Source organism: Glandiceps talaboti, chromosome 21 (assembly GCF_964340395.1).
Source record: "Glandiceps talaboti chromosome 21, keGlaTala1.1, whole genome shotgun sequence".
Taxonomy (NCBI): Eukaryota; Metazoa; Hemichordata; class Enteropneusta; family Spengelidae; genus Glandiceps; species Glandiceps talaboti.
In genome coordinates, this window is record NC_135569.1 from 14,037,253 (window position 1) to 14,057,278 (window position 20,026).

At 34.3% G+C, this 20,026-nt stretch overlaps 2 protein-coding genes across 2 annotated transcripts in view; one reads left to right on the top strand and one right to left on the bottom strand.

Moving 5' to 3' along the window:
* The window catches only part of LOC144451681 (peroxisome biogenesis factor 2-like), a 30,911-nt gene extending 24,368 nt beyond the window's left edge, over positions 1–6,543 (bottom strand). Inside the window, exons 1-3 of the mRNA XM_078142579.1 lie at positions 6,490–6,543; positions 4,397–4,474; positions 3,788–3,850 (exon numbers count right to left, since the gene is read on the bottom strand). Of these exons, the coding sequence (XP_077998705.1) occupies positions 3,788–3,850; positions 4,397–4,474; positions 6,490–6,543 (195 nt within the window). The remainder of the gene's footprint in view (positions 1–3,787; positions 3,851–4,396; positions 4,475–6,489) is intronic.
* Positions 6,544–6,830: 287 nt separating this feature from the next.
* LOC144451877 (uncharacterized) overlaps positions 6,831–20,026 on the top strand; it is a 101,591-nt gene continuing 88,395 nt past the window's right edge. Inside the window, exon 1 of the mRNA XM_078142797.1 lies at positions 6,831–6,939. The gene's annotated coding sequence lies outside the window, so the exon portion shown is untranslated. The remainder of the gene's footprint in view (positions 6,940–20,026) is intronic.

A 20,026-nucleotide genomic window follows, 5' to 3' on the forward strand; every position in this document is an offset into this window, starting at 1 on the left:
AACCGATAACACAGAGACCATATGGAAAACAATGGAAGACATAACTAAGGTACCTGAGCGAGACACTCACATGTGAAAAAAAAATATGTATAAAAAAATTAAATAAAAAATCTACCTACCCCACTTATTCCAAAATTGAGCATAATCAGAACTGCACAATTTTTTTTTTTTGTTATTGTTAAGTCTTAGAAAGTTAGAAGTTAGAGGAACTCTGTTTTCAGTTCAGGAATATGGGACTATTGGTCACCATCTTTCGGCTACCAATTTCTGAAATTGTAGCCCCACTTGGATTAATTTCGAGCCCTAAGTATGTATGGATTCCAGGCAACACCATGTCAAATCTTGGCCACATTATTTCTTTCTAATATAGTATGCCCTCTATCAGCTGACTAAAATTCTATTTTGTAACACTGCATTTCTTATACATGGACTGATCTGTTTTAAAGTAGGTGTTGAAATTCTTATCATATTGCGATGTACATGGATCCCAGGCTACATACACACAAAACTTAGACCAACTGTATGGGTATAGTTACATAGATAAAGTATGCCCTCTATCAGTTTGGAAAAGTCATATGTGCTATTATACAACTACTGACTAAAGTGATATAGTCTAGATACAATGTTTAGTAGTCTATGTGTCCTGCACTACTACTAATTTGGTAGTCTAGATACAATGTTTAGTAGTCTGTGTGTCCTGGACTACTGCTAATTTGGTAGTCTAGATACAATGTTTAGTAGTCTGTGTGTACTGGACTACTGCTAATTTGATAGTCTAGATACAATGTTTCGTAGCCGATGTGTGCTGGACTACTGCTAATTTGATAGTCTAGATACAATGTTTAGTAGTCTATGTGTCCTGGACTACTACTAATTTGGTAGTCTAGATACAATGTTTAGTAGGTGTCCTGGACTACTGCTAATTTGGTAGTCTAGATACAATGTTTAGTAGTCTATATGTCCTGGACTACGGTAGTCTAGAATAAACACACTGTTTAGTAGTCTATGTGGTCTGGAAATGGTAGTCTAGATACAATAAATTTAGTTGTCAAAATACAACATGACAGTCATCTAATATGTGCTGTGAACTAACTTCTGCTAATTTCAAGCTCTGTTAATTCTGGCTATTTCATTAAATTCTGTAATTTCCCTTTTTTTGGGCCCATATTATTATTCCCTACTACTGCTATCACTACAATAAAGCTTTGTGAAATACAAATTTCACAATATACAACTATTAGTAGTAGTAGTATTAGATGAGGTTCACATAATCAACTACATCCTCTACTTCAGCATGTATACAAAGCTTCATAAAAACCTACAACACATACAAATCTAGCAAATACATCAATCACCACCCTATAATTAAAAAAAAAAAACCCAACTTGAAATGATTGGCTTAATATTGACTTTTGATTATTTGATTTCCCCAATCTTAAAATTGGAATACAGACAATAACTTAGGTGTAAGGTACCCATCATTTCTGAAATGGTACAAATCCGTCTTTATCCCCTGAGGAGGGTTTAAACCAACACAATAAACAAAGGAACATGTGAGTGAAAATAAAATAATAGAAGTATTATTAACAAAAAGGTAGCTACGATTATAGTTTAGCGAGCGTCCCACTTTTAATGTATTAGTTCTCTTGTACCGGTCTATATTGGCTAATGTTTAGTTAGTCCGTAGTCTTGATTTTCTTATTGTAATCGCAATGAATAAAAGATGTTGTACATGTTTTTTCAACTGAATGAATAACATGGATAAGAACACAAAAGAAATTAGAGTTACCGGGTAAAACGACAAGTGTGTTTCACAGTGCCTTGGTATGTGACCTGGTAACGCTACAATCACTGCTTGGCAACTTGTGAATAAAGTGCTGTAAGGATTTGTCCGGAGACCTGGTGAAGACATTTTCTCTTTGTGTTCTCGTCTTTGAAAAGCATTAATCAGTTCTCGTACCAGATTTTGGCACAGTTTTGTTACGTTGCACCTTGGTGAGGATGAAATGAAATGTTTCTGTGATTTTCATAAAATCAACATTACGTGAAAAAGAGCTAACTATTGTGTAATGCGGTATGTTAATCTGAAGTACCTCGTTATAGTTATTTTCCAAAACAAATTGTTAAGTTGCACCTTGGTGAGGATGAAATTAAACGTTTCTGTGATTACTTGTAATTACAGCATTACGTGAAAAAGAGCTAACAATTGTGTAATGCAATACATTAATCTGAAGTGCCTCATTAGCTATTTTCTAAATCTCCCATCAAACCAATATATGATATCAAAATCAATAATTATGCTAATTGATGCTAATAATATGATAACATATAAATCCTACAGTAACTGAAACATCAAAGTTAATTAATTTCCTGGTTTCAACTTAGTGCACACTATAAGCATTACACTTGGCAGACAACCAATGCATAAATTACATGTTTAAATTTCTCTCTATAGTTACTTTGCATCTGAGAATGTTTTAACAGGTCTGGTATTTAAAACAATACCGTCTACATTGTCTAAAACTGTGACAAACAACAATATAGGGGAACAATAACCCTTTGTTATAGTTTGGATGTCAACCTGGTTTCTAACTAAACCATGATGTGAATGACTGTGTGGGTGGCTGTGGATGAATTTTAAATTGCACCTCATGCATCTCAGAACTTCTAGAGTATCGACTTTGACTATACTGTAAGTGGAGGTGTAAATACTTCTGGAGTAATGACTTTGACTATACTGTGAGTGGAGGTGTAAATCGTGATACTGTATAGGAACTAGACTCTAACAGAATATACAAATTTGTAAACTTGTATAATAATAAACTTAACTGATCAAATCACTGCCGTAAGGTAATACATTATATCTGGAAATACAACATAGCAACTTTTGAGAACAATGTTGACTTTATTTGTGAGTTTTGGGAAACAAGGACTAACTTTAGGTTAATGTACTTTCAATGGTCTACAACATTGTTGAAGTTTTTAAGTTTACTTTAATATTCTACACACACAACAATGATGGCAATAATGGAAGACTACAAAGCTTCAGTTTTCTCCCTAAAACGTTTGCACAAGAGACCAGTAGTAACTTCTGTGGCTGTTCATTGGAGGTCAGACAGAGGAGAATTATACAGCCAGATGGCTGTTTTATCAATGTACAAATGGTTTAGTTTAGAATATGACTTTCATATTATTATCAAGAAGGTATTCAGAAATCACAAGATGGCTCTCATAGTGTACCCTTGTTACTTTGTTCAGAGAATACACTGCAGCTCTGTACTGGCTGATATATAATGTACTTAACCACAGAGAAGTAACTTGCCTGTGACTTAACAAACAAACTAACGACATGCTGAATAGCACAAACGAGTTAAAACAGAAGCAAACAGATATCCACACACACACACACACACACACACACACACACACACACACACACACAGACACAGACACACAGATACAGACAGACACAGATATACAGACAGACACTGACATCTATGGAGTTTGTTAAAACTAACATAGAATAGTTTACAAAATTAGGTCTTTCAATTACGGACATTTGAAGTACTGTTCATATATTTTTTTCTTTTCATCTCCAGTCTACTCTATACCTTTCTTCTTGGTTTTTATTTCTACACCTGATCTACCAGTCATATTTTATCCAACTTTTAGAAATATTTGTATTTAATTTTATTTTCAGTGTTGCTCCTAACATTTCTGGTGAGCCCCTGATCCAAAAGCGACACAATAAATAAATAAATAGATAAATAAAAAAATAAAATCTTACCTTCCATATTAACAATCGTAACGCTGCATTCAACTCAGGTTCTATTCGAGTAAGTACTCCTGGCTGAAGACAAAAATAACTCAGAATTACTACATGATTTTAATACTTGTCTTGAATTCCCTAAAATCAGTTTTTCCTTCTTGATCAAAAACCACAACTGTATTTCTTTTTTAAATATCATTCTTAGAATGAAAGATTTGTCAATGAAAGAGACCAACATAACTTTTTTTTTTTTTTTTGAATTTTCACTTTTTGTCACCAAATTTCTTCATACCAATTAAGTACAATAAAAGTGAACAGCATTATAAATGTCATAGCAGGGGTGAACAAATCATTTTGTGAACTGGTGGTCCCCAGACCAGTGCCTTAAAAAATCCAGTGGTCCTGCTGAAAGAATTAGTGGTCCAAGGTCCTGCTAAGGTGAAACATTAAATCTTACCGATGAATCTGTATGTATTTAGATGACTTTTTTACATAGTTATTAACAGTAAGGTAATGGTCTGACTGACCAGACAAGGTAAAATTTGTGTGGTCCGCCCAAAAAAATCACTAGTCCCGGACCCAGGACCAGTGGATTTGTTCACCCCTGCAAAGACTATAACTTTTTACCTGAAAATACTGGAACGCCTTTGTGAACTGATTCTTCAACAATTGTAGAAGTTCACCATCCAACTCAGATGCATCTAACTGTAACACATAGGAAAATATTTCTGTCTATATTAAATTGATCTAATTATCTTCAACAGGACTGAACTTCAAAACTTTGTGTATGAGTTAGAATAAGCATAGATTAAGCCCACAGTGTTTCATGCTGTTGCGAGGATAAGCTCACTAATGGTATACTTCTATGAAGTTCCAAATTCAAAGTTAAAAAATTTGAAAAAATTTGTCGTCTGATGCTCGCAACAGCATGGAACACTGTGTAACAGCTCCTGTGTATCTTGCTTGATACTGTGTTATTTACACTGCTCTACATACTTATCTATTGAGCACTGTTTACTCTGGGCAGCATAGACATTTTACATATATATATATATATTTGTGTGTGTGTGTGTGTGTGTGTGTCTGTGTATACACACACACATACACACCCCCACACATGCATATATACACACACTCATATACACATTGCTGTACATACATATGTAATGAGCATAGTTTACTCTGGACATTTTACATATATTTCAAGTATATATATATATATATAGTTTTGGTAGTTCTGGAACTCTTTCTTGGTTGTAAAACTCAGAGTTTCACGCATAGTGCGATCATCAGACACACACACACATATATATATATATATATATATATATATATATATATATATATATATATATATATATATATATATATATATATATATATATATATATATATATATATATATATATATATATATATATATTAATTCATTATTATATACACCAATAAAATGTAAATTTAGCAATACTTTGGAGAGGCAATAATGTTAAAAACCTTCATCATTCTTATATATGCTGTCCATAGAAAGTAACTAATTGGTCAGTACAATATATACCAAAAAAGAATAAAGTTCTTGTGAAAGTTGAATTAAATACACCTTTGCCCAATATACCAAGTTGACATAAAAAATGGGGATTGTAGGAATATTTCTTGATTGAATAGAAAGTTCATATGAACACCATGTAAGGCAACGAGAGAAAGAACTGTATGTGTGACAGTAGTTTTGTGTCAAATATGACGTCATTTTTTTTGAAGAGGCAACTGTCCCTGGGCTACCCTAATTGTAATAATGATTTTAAAAATAGTTGCAGTGACTCATGCCGACAGACTGCTAGGCTCTAGGTAGGTGTGCTATATATTTTAGTGAACTGTCATTTCTATTACATCTATGAAATCCCATATATTTAATTGGGTCCTCATTGTTTTAATAAGTTACCAGTCTCTAACACAAGTATTTAAAGCATTATAAATTTCAACAGATACTTTTCTTTCTAGGTTACTTAGTTAAAGAGATATCTGGATGATACATTTGTAGACTTCATGGGGGATACAGGAAGCATTTTCTGGCTAAAATCTTTTTTAATTTTTCTGTAAAGTCTGTGATGTTTACAATAATATGTGTATAGTGAAAGACTACAGTACAAATGGTGTTACAATATATCCCTAACCTGCCCTGCCATGGTGACGGGTTAAAGTTCTGTGCTAAGCGTTCAATGTTCACGATATACCTTGCGAAAATGAATAAGTGAGTGGGAAGTTAATGTGCTTTGGACGAAATTATAAAATCTTGTAAAACGCAGACATTAGTTGCTGTGCCTCAGTTTTACATGTACGTTGCCCTGTTTTGATAAAACCTGTTGAAACCGTCCCGTGAAGCAAAAAACACGGTACGTTTACACATGACAACTAATTGTTGTCATTCTTTACTACCATAGCTACCGTACGGGGAGTGTTGCTAAGCTAAAACTATTCTGTCATTGATACAAAATCTCACTGCTGGTGACCTCAAAGTCGCGTAGATTGAGAGTTCAAATCGTCCGCATTGAGGTCAAACTTGTCATGTACGCAACGCACACACGACCTGCTTCCGGGTTCAGGAGGAAACACGGGTAAAAACCATGATTGCATCAAGCCGTAACAAATGGGCAGGCTTGTCAAGGTATAAAGATCAAATATATCCTCTTTGATAGTTGATCGACAAAATAATAATGGTAACAAACCTGACTAACTCTGAGAACGACCTGCTCCCCACCATCGTCGTCCGCCATCTTCATTCAATCTAATCATTTTGTAAGCAGCTTTCTTATTGGCCAATTCCCATTGTCCCTCCAGGTCAAAATTCTGTCATCATCATAAAGTGGTCACGTACGCCTTAGATCAGATAAAAATGACCAGAGAGATGTAATCATAATATCTTAAGTTACATATATACGAAATATACATTTAAATGATGAACATTTTTCTTGAAAGCATCGATTTTCTACTAGAAACTTTGACCAATCATATGGAATCTTACAATGCGACTAACGCATGCGCCTGAAAGTTCAATAAACTAATTCGAATTTGGGAGTTGAGCTCTGCTGGCCACATACCACTGGTGACGAGTGAGGCCCTGGTTCGTGATCGAATTTGGCAGAAGTTCGTCGGTTGAAGCTTAATTCTGAACTAAGGTAATTATTGATATCATAACTGCCAAGTGCAAAATTAATGACAGGTTTGTACAAATGTGGAGGGAATTTTCACTCTCTCTAAATGTCAATGCCATTTATTTTACGAGTAACGTACAGGGACATCGTAAAAATTAATTTTTGTAGCATACTCATATATACACACATACAATTACAATTGTTCGGTCTCTGTGTGAGATCGTTCAATAGTTTTAACTTTAAAAACATATTCTTCTTTCTCCCTCTTACGAGTGTCACCAGCTGCGCTTGCCCGGCGTCGATCAGTTGTCGATTACAAATAATAAACACTTTGTTGTTCAACAAATAAGCGAACCCGATCGTATTAACTATCAACATACGTACGGTCTCAGGATTTAAACACCCACAAAACAATAAGTGCGTTGATTAGCTATTTATTAAGCGTGTCCCTTGACATAATACCGTCGGTAGTAAGTTTCTTTCCAGGTGCGATTGTCTGTCATTTGACCGTCGCGAGCTTGTCATTCTTTGCAGTCGGAACCACGGATACTATTACGATTTTCGTCGCGTAGATTTGTCTCGTCCTATTTCTGTCTGTATCTGTCCCGACAATTCTCACGAAGAGGACTTCAACTTGAAGGCTTGGTGGGCGTGTTTTTTGTTTTGTGTTTTACAACCATGAACATTTTTGAACTCTTCGAGTGTTTGATAATATTTGCTTTACACAAGAGAAATGCACGTTAGAAACGTTGATCATCAAATCAGAACTTTTCAAATGAAGAAGTACGAAAACATGTTATGAAATCTCATGATCTAATATCACAAATGACCCATTTCAAAGATTTTGATTATTTGAGTTATCACTCACCACAATAATATAATCTAACAATGAAGGTATTTACAACCCAAAGAAAAATAAAAGCCCTCAAAAAAAAGATGTCAAGTGTCTTCAGCGTTTTTCATTTCCCCCATTTTTGTTCTACCTAACTATCACAGTATGACCAGTTGTAGTAAGTTACTCTATGGAATTTAAACAATAGTGGTTGCCATGGATACCATGATGCTGCTGCATTTGTATGTTCATTCACTGAACAATATTATTGTTATCTGAAAGGTGTGATCCATTGAAATAAACAACAAGTAAACAAGTCCCTGATTTAAACCTAACCAAATATTTTTGCATGACCTTATTCACAACAACGTGTACCTAACTACAAATACAATCAAATTTAAGTTACACTCCCAGCCTCCATAATTTTAGTCTAGGTTCCTGACGACCGTACTCCGATTTGACACTTCGTTATCGTCATACATTAACAAGATAACGTAGTGTAAAATCAGAAAATGGTTGTCAGGAACTGGACTACCACAATGTTTACAGAAACAGATAAATTTTGTCAAAGTTGTGTAGTTTTTTTTCAATACAGCTTAATAACTCATAGACATGCCAGTAAGCAGATATGGTAGAGTGAATATTCCACTAGAAAAAAAACTGCTGGAATGCAAGACTTTTCATTCAGGTGTCTGTATTTAGTCATGCAAGTAGTGTGAAGTGAGCGTTAGTACTCAAGAATATGTGTAAGCCTGATAATTCATGGTTTCTCTTAATAAAGTTTAATTGGATAAATCCTTAACAAAAAGTTTTTTTTTCCGACTCTTTTGTTATTGATTGACGGCATGTAATGTAGTCATGTTTTTTCTTGCAATAATGTATGGTTAGCTTTGAATGAAAAGGTGTTCCCTGCCACATAAAACAGAAGCCTCCATGGTTTCTGACTCTGTGCATGATCAGAGTCTCATTGAATTGGCACAGCGCCAGCGTCAGTGCAGTTCAGTTAAGCTGTTGACACAGACTTAATGTCAAAGGTACCTGACCCCACAGGGAGTGAAGCCATCAGATTAAAGAGCTTGCTCTCAGGTACACATTGACTGGATTGCTCAATGGAACATGGACGGTGACGATCTCAAGACGGAAGAAATTATTGACCAAGCAAAAGAAGACGATACCGTTGTTGAAGATTTGCCGGTGGAAGAATCGCAAGACGTGAAAGAAGACGCGGAAGAAGCAGAGCAACAACCGACAGAGCCCGAACAACCTGCACAGGTTGAAGCGGTGACACAGATAGAGATAGTTGAAGACACTGCTCCAGAACCGATCGAACAGAGAGAGGAGGAGATACTTGAACCTGTAATTGAGGAGGAAGACGAAGAAGAGGAGGAAGGAGGAGGAGGCAAAGACACAAAAGAGGAGGAGGTGGGATTGTTTTATATACTAGATGTTGATTTAGCTAATTTACATTGTTTTTGTTGCGTAAATACCCGTTACAGTTTATAATACCATAGTAATTGGATTTGTGTAATTGCTGGTAATTAGACCTGTTGTGTCTATTTCAAAACGACTATTGTTATCAACTTAGGTGCTTAGTATTTGTTCATCAGTGCATGTGTTTTGTGTAGCGTATCAAGTTAACTTTGAACTCATGAATGATCCTCGTAGTGGTAACCCCATGTTGACCCAAGCATGTCGGTTGCCAGTCATTATATCTGATTCATGCCGTCCCTTTAAAAAAGAAAAGAAATTGGCATTGACACAAGGGGTTTACCACCATGATTTATTACCCCAACCAAATTTGATGAATGAAGTTTAAAACAAAGTCTGGTTTCTAAACACCTTTGTAATGTAATATACAAAGTTTATTATAATAAAGCTATAGACTAAACCAGACGATCAAAAAATGCCCAGTTGAAGATTCTTGAATATTCAAAATGGTATGTTCACATTCAAAAAATGGGGTTGACGGTTTGAGAGGGTGTACAATAATGATTACGTAGTAAAAAGTATTGTTAACAAATCTATGCACGTTTAGTCTTCTGTTATAGGGGATAATAGATTGCCGATGGTGCTGGGAGGGTATAACCGATTTTTTCATTCCTGGCACTCGTAACTTCTCTCGTATAGTTCTTGTTGTTGGCACAATACCAGAAGGATGACATGAACAGCATGTGTTAGTGTATAGGGGCGTTTATTGTACTACTACAAGTCAGCAATGGTCGCCCACCTGTACCTTGCTAAATATGCACATGTGGTCTCGGATGGGAAGACAGTTATTGTCTGTGGAATGCCCTCAGTGGTAGACGCTTGATTGTTTGTCTCAAGTAAACTAGATGTGTAGGTACCGTCTGCCAAGAAAGCTTTTGTGTTTGGAACTCTTAGATGAGTATTTATGCTAATAAACAATTCTAGAGTTACTAGCTTTTATAGGACTTGAGATTCAGGTATGTAACCTGATATAAAGAACTATTGTTATGTGATCAACAAAGGTATTTTGACAATTTCCTAAAGTGAAATAATTTACTTTTTTATTTTAAGTTGTACATTTCATGGGTCAATATCATGAAATGGACACATAAGCATTTATTTTCTCTCAATGTAAATTAGATTCAAATAATTTCAAAAGCTGGTAAATTTTTTTTTTTTTTTTTTTGGGGGGGGGGGAGAATCATGCCATCTTTATAGTTTCTCTGATCTCTTGACTTTAATAATATCCTTCCCTTCTACTGAACTTGTATGCAGAATAATAAAATTAATAAAAGGGTGAAGTCTTTTTTATTAGATGTAGATTTCATTGATGACTACTATGAAATGAACAATAGTAAAGTATAAATTTTCTCTTTTAGTTTATGTCTGGTTTTATGTCTTCCCTGTAAGTACACTGCATACTAAAGCTGAATACAGAATGCTAATGTAGAAAACTGCAAAGGGATCTACTGAAGTGATAATATTATTTTTAGCCAGCAAAGTAAGTGGTAGCCGTCATGGTTGAGTATTGTGAAATGAACACTTAAGTGTTTATTTTCTCTTTCAGTTTAACTTAAGTCAGGTTTCATTTCATAACTCTTAAGTATACTGCATACTAAAGCTATATACTATTAAATCTGAATACAAAATACTAATATAGCAAAACTGCAAAGGGATCTAGTGATTGGCAAATATATTGTTTATGGTTGCTAGAACTAGAAGCAAATGTGGTCAAAGTCCGTAGTAGACTGATCGAAAAGTCGCATTCATTTCCAATTTTACCTTTCAAAAGTAATATATTGCAATGTCCGATCTAATGATTATTTTTCACCGATTGTAAGTTGTACGTTTCATGAGTAAGTTTTGTGAAATGAACAAAAGGAGTATCAAACATCTCTTGTGATTTATGTTTGGTTCCATTTTGAAGTGACAGAAGACTAATTTTTACTAATTACCAGACTGGTACATTGTGTTCATGTACAGGAAGGAATTTTAGTCACTACTAATTTTTTTACTAATTTCCCAAACTGGCACATAGTGTTCATGATTTAGTCACTATTTATTTTTACTAATTACCAGACTGGTACATTGTGTTCATGTACAGGAAGGTATTTTAGTCACTACTTATTTTTACTAATTACCAGACTGGTATATTGTGTGCATGTACAAGTAGCCATATTTAGTCACTACTTATTTTTACTAATTACCAGACTCTGGTATATTGTGTTCATGTACAAGAAGCCATATTTAGTCACTACTTAATGTACGGCAAAATAAGCAAATACAAGTCTTTACCAAAACTTTCCAGGTTTACAATATTGCGTTCTAAACCAAGATTTAAAATATGCAGACATTATACACAATTTTAATCTTGAGTATCTATGGCAACTGAAACTTAAAGTTCAACATAAGTTTAACATATCTAATTTGCATATAAAGTCACTTCAGTGTATAGCAACAATAGCTAATCCTGTTTGACAATACTAGCACACTAAATAGTATATGTTACATTTTGATGAATTGCCAATATCAATACTCCCTTGTCAGTAATCTGATTTCCAGACCTGATTTTTCCAGACTGATCAATATTTTGTGTTATATTTCACACCACTTAACACCGTGTTCTGTTGTTAAAACAATTGTGAATCGTGTCACGGAACTATTTTTTCTTTCAAATTTGTGTTTGATTATTTGGTGTGTTTTATATTCACATCGCCGTATTTTAAATACGTAATTCTGTTATCTATCAAAGTTGCGTGACAAGTAAGGTAAGACATATGTCGTGAAGTGACATAGAGTAAACAAATATGAGCCCCCTCTGCACCCATGTCATAAAGTGACAACATTTTAAATTTTCCGTATGATATATAATTTATTTTTGAAATATGGTTCTCTTCCATAAATTGACACAATAATCAACCTACTGAGCAGATTTATTTTACGTATCACCTAAAAAAGTGTTGCATGTTGGCTGGTAGGACAAAAAATCTCAGTAACATTACTATTTTTCATTTCCTGGCTCAATATTTCTTACCAACATTGCTACATTTTATGTGTAAAACTCATTTATCATAGATGATAGATGCCAAATTATTTGCAATGTAACAATCTACTAGGATAATGGCATGTCATGCATGGAAAATGTAGCAATCTTTGTCTAGCCAGACAATACAATGTAACAATAATGTTAGTGATATTTTTGTCTAGCCAGACAATACAATGTAGCAATGTTATTAAGATTTTTGTTGAGCCAGACAATGAAATGTAGCAATGTTAGTAAGGTATTTGTCTAGCCAGATGATAACATGTAGCAATATTATTGAGCCAGACAATAAAATGTATCAATGTTTGTAAGATATTTGTCTAGCCAGACAATAAAATGTAGCAATGTTTGTAAGATATTGGTGGAGCCAGACGATAAAATGTAGCAATGTTATTGAGCCAGACAATGAAATGTATCAATGTTTAGTAAGATTTTTGTCTAGCCAGACAATGAAATTTAGCAATGTTAGTAAGATTTTTGTTAAGCCAGACAATGAAATGTATCAATGTTAGTAAGATTTTTGTTAAGCCAGACAATGAAATGTATCAATGTTAGTAAGATTTTTGTCTAGCCAGACAATACTCTTCCAGGTCAAATGGGTTTCATTGTATCAAGCTGTTCTATGCTTTCAAATTATTTCAATATTCGATAAAAAACTAATCAGATATTCCAATTATTAAAACTGTTGAAATCAATTCACCACAGATTATGTGTGCAATTCTTTATCTGTTTGAAAATAAATGATTAATTAGTTTAAAAGGCAGGAAGTTCAAAGTTTACAAATCAGATATCTGGGTTGCCTAGGAACAGAAACAGCTACCAATAGTGTCAAAAGATAGCGGATTTGTAGGGGCCATTTTATTGGATGAACTTTGTGATGTGTGCGGACCTTTAAAATCAGGTTTTGTCATATGCTAGTGATTGCATTGTTGTTTTTTCTGACGTCCCTGTATGCGTGGTTGAATTTCTGTCTGATGAACGATGGAACTGGAAGAGGTAATTGTTCTTGTTTGCTATTTTTGTTCAGATCGAGGGACTGAAACACATGGTGTACAGTGTTTCGACAGGAGTAGTTTGTATTTTCAAGTTTAGTATGCATTTTTAATCAGGGTAGTCATTTCACTGGTTTTAGAACCAAGGTAACACAAGCGTGATCAAGGTTGTTTCGAGGCAGTCATACTTTTCAATTTCATATTATTTCAGTCATGATTTTAAGCAAGTAAGCAGTAAAGCTATCTGGAGAACTCCCGTTGATTTTCACTCACTGTATCTACCACAAATATTGAGTGTTTCCAACCATGTAAAATTCTAGAAAACCATGCAAATGTTGCCAGGGTTTCCCCTTTGTGTTTACTATATATGTTAGTTGTTAGGAAGTTTCCAGAGTGTGGAAAACACTAATTATCTCTATAGTAGTAATGCAGGTTGTAAAATATTTCAAAATTATGACAAATTTTTAGCAAAATTTGTGCAATGTCTTTTTGTCTGTCTTGTCTGTCTAAATTCTGATATTTTGCATACTATTCTTGTCAGAAGTTGGAAGGTACTCCCAGAATCAATGCAGAAATAGTCAGAAACATAGCCTGCCTATATCGGTAGACTAGTTTTGAAGGACTAACGCCACTACACCGTTTCACCTATCCTAACTGCCATTTTGAATTGTTTGAATTTTCGCTTGGAGGACAAGTGAAAAGTCAAAAAATCCAAATGTCAGTTTGGATAGCTGAAATAGTGTAGTAGTAGCGTTAGTCCTTCAAGACTACAGGTAGGCTATCAGAAACTCAGTGAGGCATATAAAATGTAGGTTGATTGATGAGATAATTGGCAAAGTAAACATTCATTGTTGAAACTGCTACATACTGCCCTCTGGTTGTGCATTGTGTACAGTATAGGTAGAGTTCTACCCACCTTTCTTACTACTACTATTTTTTTGATGTTTCGAATTTTTTTTTTTTTGAAAAGAATCAGGATTTTTTTTTGAATCAACATAGTAATATTTTATCTTTGAATTGACTTGGTGTCGTGACTCATCAGCAATAAGGAAATATTTCAAAAAATTCAGATTTTTGAATTCATAGTATTGAAATTTCAACTTAGTTACACATTAATCTCACAGTCAAAACTAAGGAATGAGAGAACAGTAGATTTGATTAAGACATTAATGTGATAACATTCAGTATGATTAATGTGTCAAAAAAAAAAATTAAAAAAAAAATTGTATTTTTGGAAAGATTAGCAACTTTGTTGATGTTAGAAAATCTCAGAGAACTAGCCTATGCAGAAATTTTTGTAAATTCTATGTACCAAACCTTTTCCATATAAAGTTCAGTGTACAGATGGCATGATCCCCCCCCCCCCAATATCATTCCAGATTTCAGAATGTATTATATTGAAATTTGACAGAAACTTCTTATTTCCTTCTGTTCAAATTATTTTGTGATTAGGTGGGAATACAGAGACAAGACTATACAAGAAAGAAAATATTCATGCTTTTTAAAAAAAAATGTTGAGATTTTATGATTCAAAAATGAAATATGAACAAAAATTGAAACCACAAAAAATAGGGGACTTGACATAAGATATTACCATGCTGTTCGTACGAAAATTTAGAAAACAAATTACTGTATTGTAAGTTCTTCTACTGTGTTACTGTGTAAAGATTGCAGTAATGAAATAGTAGTACCCATATTTTCATACAAATTGATTTTGTATAACTTTAAAACTCTCTGTCTGCAAGAATGCATAACATTTTCTTCCCATACTGTGTAGAGTTTATTGTCAATGATCAACCAATGACAAGCCATACCCATGCCAACTGTTACTATAGTGACAAAGCATCTTAGCAACCAAACAAATCAGCCATATTGGATTTTAAATTAAAATCTAATGCCACTATATTGGAAGAATTTGATTCACAACTTTTTTTTTTTAAATATCAAGGTGAAAAAACTCAAAAAAAAGTTTGATTGAAGTAACATGTCGACAATTTTCAGAAAAGTAGCTCTATATACTCTGCAACAAAAGAGAAAATTTAACAAAAGTTTCTAGAATGAAAGCAGGAGGTGGGAAGTGCCGGATTAATTGTTCCCTGAGGTGTAATAAAACACAGGATTTAAACTCATTCAGGTACATTGTATGTAGACAATGCAAACATGTAGACCCTAGTCGTTCTTTGTTACTGTGTATCTGCAATGAACCGTGGTACGAGGACAATAAAACAGTCAATGTATGAAGTCTTAAAACAAGTTCACGGTAACCTATGATACTGCTGAAAAATTTAGAAATTAACTCGTCACTTTCAACCATAAAAAATCAAATTTCCCCTTTCATTCTTTCCCTTAAAGGGGTTTAAGCTGAGTTCGAATGTTTCTAAGGTCAATTTTGCTGCATATCATCAAATAGTGTTCTAGTCTACTTCAAACTGACGCATACACTGTAGCAGAACTCAAACCTAGTATTGGCTGGTTAGAGCACTCTGACTAGTGTTTAGGGGACGTGCGTTCAATTCCTACACGTGTCACTTTTCTTTCCTCATTTATAACAAATCCTAGTATTAAGGCATAAAATCTGAATGATTCGATGACATAATATATGTATACTAAAAAAAAAATTAACCTGCTAATTAATTATGCTAATAATGCCAGCAGACAAACTTTAATGTTATTGAAGATCTGCATCCATATTGATAGATTTTTACCAGAAAGTTACAATTTTTTTTCAGAAATATTTAAAAAGAGTGAAAAGCGTACAAACTCAGCTTGTGCCACTTTAAACATCATCGTAAACCACAGCCTCTTTTACGACACTGTCCAAAAGTGCGCCGCCAATAGGTCTGTTATTTTGCAGTGTCGCAGAAGAAATAATGGCTCTGGTTTGTGAGAATGCACTTTAAAGTTATGTCTGATCTACTTTCGGTTTAGAACCTTGGTAAGAAATGAGAAATGCATCCGAATTTAAATATTTCAGCAATATATGGAAAATAATCCATTCAGAAAACTTAAAGACATGTGGTAGATTTGATCTGATTACACAATTTATTCAAAAAAAAGAGGAAAACTCATACTAGACAAATTGATTATTTTTTGATTTTGAGAATGCATGAAACATGAAGGTTTTTGTCTAGAACAAATACATGAATACAAAGTCTGTAAAAGTTACGATAGCAAAGAACGTTAGAATGAATAGAGGTATAGAAGGATGGAATACACTGTACTCTAAATCTGGAAATTTTCACTAAAGACTTATTGTCTCTGTTTTGCTGGACAATTGAGTAGGTTTTGAGTAGATTTTCAGTATTTTGGGGTTGGATTTGAGAATACACGATGGTTTTAGTCTTGAACAAATACACAGCCTGTAAAACTAAAAGTTACAATATCAAGAAACCCTAAATTCCTGTGAGCCAAGCAAACATGAACACATAGTTGTTAAAAGTCACTATAATAGGAACCCTAAATAAGAATATTGGTGTAGAGTGGCATACACATTATTTTGGGTTTGGATTGTAAGAATATGTGATAGTTTTTTAGTCAAAAACAAATATATAGTCTGTAAAAGTTACACTAGTAAGAAACTTAAATTCTTATTAGCCAAGCAAATATAATATGGATAGAGGTTTAGAACGGCACACACACTATTTTGCGGTTGTGATTTTAAGAATGTCATTGTGTACAGGATTTGGTCTAGAAGTAGAACAAATACACTCTGCAAAAGTTACAAAAACTTGAAAAAGTAAGAAACTTTAAATTCCTGTGAGCCAAGCAAATATAAGCATGTAGTTCTTAAAAGTTACTATGAGCAGGAACCAGTGTGCCCTCTAATGATAGCCAAATTTTGTTGTGAGTCGAAATGGGAAAATTGGGATTTCTTGTGAGTCACTACATAGTAAGAGATAGGGGAACATCAAATTTTTGGTGCATCACTAGAAATTTTGTGCATCAGCGGCACATCAAAATGGCTTAGAGGGCACACTCACCACATAGTAAGAGATAGGGGAACACCAAATTTTTGTGCATCACTAGAAATTGTGTGCATCAGCGGTACGTCAAATTGGCTTAGAGGACACACTCAGGGCAGGGGCCCTAACTAAGAATAGTTGTGTAGAATGGCATGCTCTTTATTTTGGGGTTGTGATTTTGAAAATGTGGGAAGGATTTAGTCAAGAACAAATACACAGTCTGTAAAAGTTACAAAAGCAAAAAAAGAAAAAAAGAAAAGAAAAAGATCCAAACAAACAATGTATTGAGAACAAACACTTCTGGTCGGACAATTGTTGACAGCGTCTCTAAATCCCTTCTATTGGGAAGTCCTTGGTTTGGTCATTCAAGTCTTTCCTAAGTATGTGTAAAAACACACAGTGGGTACTATTATTTTAGACAGGCACGCATGCCTGCACATTCACAGTTAAAAATGAAACGATGGGACTTTGTTGTCAGGATCCCTCAGGTCTTCACTTTAGTAGTTAGTACACTGTATTACTGAAAAATAATGAAACACATGAAACGACCACTTCAAAATTGTAGTTTTCTTTCCATAGGGATTTGTCGCTTTTTGTAAAATACAACCCCATAGTTAGGTAGCATTGAACCCATTAAATTGCAACCAGTACACAGTGCACAGTTACATACAAATTTAGCCAATTATCCCGACAAAACATTCAGTATTGCATAGCTATGCTGTATAAAATGACCGTTACCATTACAAAGTACATTGTTTGAAATCCCTCCCAACGTGTTCATACATGATTTTTAGTTTGGAGACTGACGTCGATGAGATTGTACAAACTTGGCAGTATCTCCTTAATTCAGGCTTTGTTGGGTCAAATGCAATACAAGTTCTCAAACGGAGATGAATAGAGAGATTTATAACTGTCTTCAGGAAAAAAGTTAGCATCATGCTGTGCTATATAAGAAATTTAATTCTCCGGTCTGTGAGTAAAGAATGCAAGCCCAGACTTGTCCTTAATATGTGTGTGTGACTACCAATGTACCATAGTAGGGGTTCATTATTAAATATTGCCAAAACAGCTCCCCCTTTTGAATCATGTAAATCATATTTGCCCAGACTCCAAAAGACCAATAGTGTATTTGGTTTTGTCATCTGCTGTGACGTACTATGAATTTTGATGGTACAGTCAAACTGTGAATGTAATACTAGGCACAATAGTGGTTTAAGTCATAAATCTTTACTTCGTACAAATCGGTATTGTTGTTTTTCCTTTTGTTGTTTTTTTATTGTTGCACACTAAGGGTCGCAAAGGGGTGAACAAACAAAAGAACATCCAATATTAACAAATCTGTGAGGACGTAGTGCGTGTGTGTGTGTGTGTGTTGATACATGTATGTATAGTTAGGAGGTGAATTATCCTACCCTACCATAGCAACAGTAACTACAACGAAAACTGCACTGTACAAATCATTGGGTAATCTAAATAGGTATGTATAATCGGTGTCAAATTTTGCAACATTATGTAATTTATTTGTGATGCTAGCATTCAGTGATTTTAACAGCGATGTGGGAAACAGATTTAAACTTATAACTATGTGTTACTCTTAGAGTTGGTTAGAAGAAAGGAAATGAGATAGTAGAGTGTTTGTGATTGCATACAAAATGTAGACGCAAGATCGCCCTAAAAATATACTCGTAAAGGGGCACAAGCTGAGTTTTATATTTTTGGGAATGCAATTTTTTTTAGCATATTAACAGGTACTTGCAGTATTCTACTTACTGATGTATACTTAACCATTACTTGCAATTAACTGAACTCAAACTTGGTATTAGGATATAAGTTATTAAAAATCCGATGACATAATTTATGTATCAAAAAATGTACAGGGACTCCCTACTATGCAATCAACAGTTCTAAAAATGCCAGACGACAATGGTAATGTCATAGAAAGTATGCATTGACATTAACATTATGCTAGAATAATTTGAATGAATTTTTCCTTTAGTATTTTCACTTGAGTAAAAACTTATAAACTTGATGAAGCATGTGCCACTTCAAATGAACTCACCTGGTTATAATAACCAGTAAGGGACTCAGCTCTTGCCTGGTTATTATTAAATTTGAATAAAATTTATCGGTCATACAGTTGTGATGGTCGAATGGTTAGACTGAGAGTGATCAGCCTGAATCTGCAGGTTGCAGGTTTGAGCCCTACTGCTCCAGACTTTCTGAGTGGCTGAAATCCTTAGGCAAGATTTGAACCACGATTGTGCCTTAGTCAACGCAACTGTATAATTTTGGGACCTGGTAGGATAGAGGTTGCAATGTGAATGCTTTTATGATATGCACTTGTTGAGGCTGCGGAGGATCTAGGAAAGACAGTGGACCATAGTGCCATGCAGGTCTTTGCCAGGCTGTAAAGTGCTTTGAGCACAGTGTAGGAAAGTTAGTAAAAATCTAACATTATTATTATTAATATTACAGTACTATTATTTATTTAAAAATTTTGGAGTATGATTTTCATTTCATCTGAGGGTGATCAAAATTACAATATTGAAGGCTTGACAGTTGGAGACCAAGAATTGAAAATTTTGTGTCTTCAAGACTCTTGTAACTTTTTTGATAACATCTGTGCATATGATGAAGTGATTTAAAGTACTGTATTCATTTTAATTTTATCAGGAAATGAAAAAAGAACTTGGCATCCTTCTTACTTCGTTCAGGGAGAACTCTTATTAATGAGATATGGTGTAGTATTTTCTACCTAGTTTGTGTAAACTCCTTTTATCGCTTGTTGCAAACAAATCATTACTAGTAACAGGAG